Source organism: Malania oleifera, chromosome 13, assembly GCF_029873635.1.
Source record: "Malania oleifera isolate guangnan ecotype guangnan chromosome 13, ASM2987363v1, whole genome shotgun sequence".
NCBI classification, from domain to species: domain Eukaryota; kingdom Viridiplantae; phylum Streptophyta; class Magnoliopsida; order Santalales; family Ximeniaceae; genus Malania; species Malania oleifera.
In genome coordinates, this window is record NC_080429.1 from 456,980 (window position 1) to 463,165 (window position 6,186).

The window sequence follows — 6,186 nt, forward strand, 5'->3', positions numbered from 1 at the left end:
AAAATTGACATCATATATTTGTTTTTTTCAGTTCACCTAGGACTTTATCACTTATTAATCGGGAAGTTTTTTATTCAATTCAACTTGATGAGGGATAATGAATTTACCATCCTTACCCACTGTTATACCTTGCCTTTTCTTGTGATTGTATATTTTCTTCTTTTTCATTGGTAAGTCATTTTCTGCCTTCAGCTGTTTCTTCTCCTTGTTTGGTTTTGAATTTTTATGCGACTGGGACACATGAACATTGTCACTGAGACCTATCTTTTGGTCTTTGTCCTCCTGAAATTGAGAATTTCTATCAATGGGTGGTTCTTCATCATCAATTACATCTTTCCTTAGGGGGCTATCATTTGGAGAAGAGCCAGAATCCGATGACAATATTAAAGTTGAATTAGTGGGGGCCTGTTCATCAAAGTAAATTATAATAATTAACCAAAAATATACAGGGGATGACCTTATCAAAATTCAGCATAGTTTAGACATTATATTAAGCTAGAAACCAATAAATTTTCTAGTGTTGTTGAACATTGAAATTATGGTTCGTGGACGGTAGATTGCAAAGCTAAGAGAATAATCTAATTGATGCATAACCAAGGGTTAAACACAGAGGTCCAAGAATATTGATATACCAATAGATCAACCAATACCAAACAGCCCAATACCACAGACAACCAGGTACATATATGAGCATTCCTGTGTATGTATGTAGGAAAGAAATGCTGAGAGCAGGTGTAAAAAACTGATACTTCAAACTTTACCAAGCAAACAATGCAAACCCTGCCCCAAGGACATGTGCCACATATGTGCTTACATCAGTTCAATATGTGCCCCAAGAACTAAGGCATAAATAACACTTCTCTTAAAAGTATGTATTACTTCTATCAGGACATAAATATGAGCCTGCCTCAGTTTCTAGGTTCTACAAAAACTTTGTACGTTCAACTGATATGGCAGGCTGGCAGCATCTCTATTTGCATTACAAGGAGTTTGTAAAACAATTATTTGGCATATTTGGCAATTTTAACAGAGCAAATTGGGGGAGAGAGAGGTACGAAGCAGTCTATCCATGAACCACAGAGCAATATGAAAAAGGGCAATCAAGGATCAAACCACGAAGTAGTCATAAATGACAATTGCTAAATTCAAGGTTACATTATCACACCTTACTACCTCCTAAAGCAGCCAAACAGTCAACTTTTCAAAAGCCCATCCATGGACAGAATCATCAAAATTCTCAGTTATTTTAAAACAAAACATACATTCATTTGCAAAATATTTATTCAAGTTCTCTGTTCCCAGACACTATTGACTACAAATAAGTAAAAACATTTATTTACAACTTTATAATATGAGATCGTGACGTGAACTGAATCAGAGAACTGAGGGAAGACTCTGAGGGAAGAACTCGATCGTTCTAAGTTGTACCTGGAAACAACGCAACCAATCTGGAGATCCCTCCCTGGAACTGCTCATAATGACTTTATACCAAGAGAGAACAGATCCCTCTGATAAGAGAGAAGGTCTTCTCCGACCTGCAGCATAAGTTAGTTGTATATTATTCCCTGTTTCTGTATTATAATAATAATTACACCCCATGTCATTTAATTATCAAGGGTCACAATGGTAGTTCATTGTATTTTTCCTAAACTCTATAAGCTACTTTGGATAATATGCACATCGGTGAAATAGTATCTCAAAATTTCCTAAATGCAAGGAAGGGGCTGAAGGGCAATGAGGAGGACTAGGTTGGCAGGAATTGGGCCACCATACATCAGCTCTTCCACTGGAGATGAGAAGTCCTCCCTAAAGCTGGGGCAATATGGGGTGGGTAAGCATTTAGCATAGGAATAGGAAGATCAAATTATACTCCTACACAATTTTACATTCCCATCTCATACCAGTCTATTCCTAATAACAAACATTCTGCTAACCAAGTTAATATGTATTGCGAATTCTTTGGCAGTTTTATGTGAAAATATTGTCATTATGTAGCTATATTAGCTAGTAGCTACCATGTTGGGCTTACATGTTTCTTTGAAATATTATATGTTTGTATTTTATTGTTTTCAACATTTTTATTTTTTTTGCCTATATTATGTCAATTTACAAGGAAAGTTCTAATCTATGACACGTACACATCTCTCCATTTTCCCGCACTCCACTCAAACTTGATCCCGATCCTACTTCATCTGATCTAACTATAGGTTTGGTTCATCACGGGTATGTCCTAATAAAATGCTACTGATCTTCACAAAAGGAGCTAGCATAAGTTGATATTATGCAGCACAAACTGCACCCAAAAGCAGACCAGATCCCAGGCAGCAAAAATAGTCTATGTAGGAAGTAGAATACGGTTGAAATTAGAAACTGGTTGGTGAGACAGTAACTGAATACAACAAACCATATTGTATTTCATTCTATCAAATATTACATTCTACGGCGAGCGCAAAATAGTTCTTTCAAGTGAGAAATGGGGCCAAAAAATAATTATACTTGCAAAGATCCAACATCAGTTAAAGTAATCACGTATTTGCAAAATCCATCATTCTTAAGCAGTTTCTACTTTCTACCAGATTGTTTACACAGTAACTTCAAGAAATTTTAAACAAATATTGGAAAGGTCTAGGTCTAAATGCTGAATAATCTGTTCACGAAAGAAAGGGAATAAAGCTTTAAGCAAATGGTCACGCAAAGAATATATCCCAGAAAAGCATAAGATGTATAACCTGCAAAGAAAACCATCTGAAACTGTCAGAGAAAACAAAACGATTTTTCAGGCAAGGCACTAAAGAATGTTCACAACTCTTGATGATACCATTTCATGACCCAGGAACCCTGCAATAGCATTCTTATATTATTCGAAATCAACACTCAGCCGCAAATGCACATGGATCCAAAAGTGGTGGATGTGGATGAATAAAGCTCAGTCATACTCATATGAGAAAGTACAAGGGAAACAACTGTTTTTTTTTTTTTTTTTGGTCAACAAGTGATAATAGCTTACCTGGTCGATCACGCTGCCAACTTTGGATCCACAGTTCTTGCTGCCCTCTGTCGTCAGAATGCGTTTCGGATCATGCACGACATACAAATCATTGCAGCCAAAAAAGTGAACAAAAACAGAATCTAGGGCCATTACGGCAAATAGAGAGTAATTGAGTAGTAGAGTGAGAAAAATCGAGCACTAGAGGGAGTGCGCACCTGGGATTAAGCTAATTGAGAGATTGGTGGCTGTTCGACGAAGGGAGTCGCAGAAATTAGAGAGCGCAATGGAGTTTCGGGGGAAGGACAGCCAGCGAGCCAAAGAAGAGTTGGCCTATTTTATCGGGTTTTCTACGAATATTTTCTTGGAAGTTAAAAATAAAAAATAAAAAAATTTGACACTCCACCCGATACTTGAAAAGCGGACTCGAATGGTATATTACAATTCATATGCGTGACTCATTTATGTGATTCAAATAAAATAATTCGTCCCAATATAATATTTTTTCAGGATGAATAACTTATTTCGTAATATAGTAATTAAAATTATTCTTAAAATTATAATTTAGTAATACATTTAGCATTTAATATTTAATCATAAAATTATATTTTTTTGTTTTTCAACAATATAAATTTAGAGGCTTTTATTTTGATTACGAGAAAATTAAGTATCGGGACTTGAGTTTGAATATGAGCATAGAACAAATCCAAAAATACATACAGTGATGCAAGAATTGAAAGTATGGGACTAAACCTTAACAAATAAAACTTATACTAATTAATTTGATATATGATAAGTATGGATATACGAGATTTTTAAGGATCATGACACATCGACTTCGGAAGGTGCGGTCATAGTTACGCCACCCACTAACACCCATATATAAATTCATTTTTCTCCCTCCTCTTTCTTTCTTTCGTTTCATTTCTCTCTTCTTTTCTCCTTCTCTCTCTCTCTGATTTCCCTCTCCCTCTCTTCTTCTAAGTTTTTCTTTCTCTTTCTTTTTTCTCTTCCTCTTTTGTAGATCTTTCTCTTTTATTTTTTTTCCTCAAATGACTCCACCTTCTTTCGATTTTGCAAATCTGGACCTAAAGCAAAGAGAGCTTTGAAAATTTGGCTGCTAGATAAATTCTTTTTTTTTTTTCTATCTTCATTTTTTTTTTATTGTTCATTTGACTTGAATTTTCTTAAGAAATTTTTCCCAAACTTTTCCTTTGAAACAAACAAAATGGGTTGTCTCACCTAAGTTAAGTTTTAAGGTCATGTTTGGTTAAATTAAGTTTGAATTAAACTTGAGGTTTTTTGAGTTTGAGCTTGGTCTCGTTCGAATTGGGCTTAAGTGGTTACGGGCCTAACTTAGTTTGCCCTGAAGTGATTATGGGCCTGATTTAGTTTGAGCTGAGGGCTAGGTTGAGTTTGAGATTGGGTTTTGGGGCGAGCCTTGATTGGGCCAAGTTTTTGTATTGGGCTTTGATTAAATGGGATTGGTTTAGTTTGGACCGAAAGTTGGGTTGGGTGTGAGATTAGCCTTGATTGATTCTGTATGCCCTTATCACCCTTGGGACGCCTCTATTTATAAATTTAGTGAATCAATTTGTATTGAATTTGATTGATAAATCAACTTTTAAGTTGATCAATCAAACTTAAAATAGATTGATTCATTAGCTAATCAAATTTTAACTTGACAATTAGCTTTCGATTCTTACTTCTGTCATTGTTTGTGTGTGTGTACAGGTGCCAGCATGAGGAACTAAAGAACCTGGACCCCTCATTTTTATTTTTTTCCTTTTACATAAAGTTTTTTTTTTATTTTTTTTCAAAGTAAAGAAAAGTTATATTTTCTCTGTATTTCCCTTTTCGTTGTATATATATTTTTTTTCATATAAGCGACCATCATAATCAACAATCCTTTTTCTATTGCATACTCTAAGGATCAATATAACTCCCATATGAAATTCTGTCATATAACCCCTACATGAAATTCTATAGTAAACCTAAATTTTCCATAAAAAGGAATATAAATGTTTTGAATTTGACATGGTATCTTTCTATTACTCTCATTAGACTAAAGACATAATTCATGATACCTAGCATACTCATCCAAGTTTTAGCTAGATGGTTAGCCATTATTATGACTGAGCCCTTATGTTATACCTACAATAGTAGCCAAACCATTTCACAGTGAAGATGCAAACTCATTTCTAAATCCAACAATAAACAAAGATAATTCAAACTTAGATCATGAAAATAATTAGAACTTTGTAATATTTCTTTTCATGATTTGCTTGGTTAGTTCAAGTTAGTATTTTTTGAATGGCCACCAAACCGTTTGCAATCATATTTGATTTCCTAAATTATTGTAAATATTTAAAAGAGAAATAATCAAAGAATCAACTCACCTAAATTATTGCAATTATTGGGGAGATGTACAGTAGGAGAATATTACTCAATCTCAAATGGCAAATGATTTACATAGAACTCCACTAAAACTCTAAGACAACTAAATATATAAAAAAGTAAAATATATGGATGACTAAAAAATGAGAAAAAGAAGTCACTATTCATATCTCTTGTCAGTGAGCTGCTTTGAAACACACATAAAAAGACATTTTTGAGGGAATGCATAAATAGTGGTAGCAGACCTTAATTTTTAACTGAAATGCTTGCAGCAAGGCTGTTTACCATTCTATTTTCTATTTAATTGTTCTTTTAGCAAACCTTAATTTTTAACTGAAGTGATCTAATACAATAATCCATTCTTATTTCTTGCCAATGGATTCACTGAGTTAACAAATTCAATCCCATTTTTTATATTTATATTTTACATACAATCATGTAAAATATTTATTAAGATATAATAACCTGCCAGCATAAAAAAATGCATCTTAAATTTAGTTTATCAAAATTCATGCTCCAAAACACCACCTAAGTACATTGTATATCACCTTTTAAAAGTAGAATACACATAATACAGCATATATTTTGTGTTTCAAAATAGAAGTATTAACTCTTATCATAAAAAATTTCTTGCCCAGCTTAATTTGAATGCAGTCATTACATAAATACAAAAAATTGCATGTAATATTTGTTTGTAATATATAGCACATATTGTTTATAACGCCTCAACTTGGGTCTATTATGGAGCACTGCGTTTCTCCTCCTTCATTTGGACCAAACAACAAGGGGGCGAGTATTATCGG

At 33.8% G+C, this 6,186-nt stretch overlaps 1 protein-coding gene across 12 annotated transcripts in view; it reads right to left on the bottom strand.

Annotated features, from left to right (window-relative positions):
* The window catches only part of LOC131146096 (DNA-binding protein BIN4), a 42,356-nt gene extending 39,054 nt beyond the window's left edge, over nucleotides 1-3,302 (bottom strand). For 2 of the 12 annotated variants that reach the window (XM_058095409.1, XM_058095400.1), the window contains exons 1-4: nucleotides 3,205-3,302; nucleotides 3,008-3,054; nucleotides 1,429-1,535; nucleotides 108-405 (exon numbers count right to left, since the gene is read on the bottom strand). In XM_058095409.1, coding sequence (XP_057951392.1) covers nucleotides 108-405; nucleotides 1,429-1,476 — 346 coding nt within the window. In that variant the 5' untranslated portion in view covers nucleotides 1,477-1,535; nucleotides 3,008-3,054; nucleotides 3,205-3,302. Of the gene's footprint in view, nucleotides 1-107; nucleotides 406-1,428; nucleotides 1,536-2,729; nucleotides 2,839-3,007; nucleotides 3,055-3,204 lie in introns of those variants that run through there. The other 10 variants (XM_058095407.1, XM_058095399.1, XM_058095402.1 and 7 more) reach the window with 9 other exon arrangements.
* Between the last annotated feature and the right edge of the window lie 2,884 nt (nucleotides 3,303-6,186).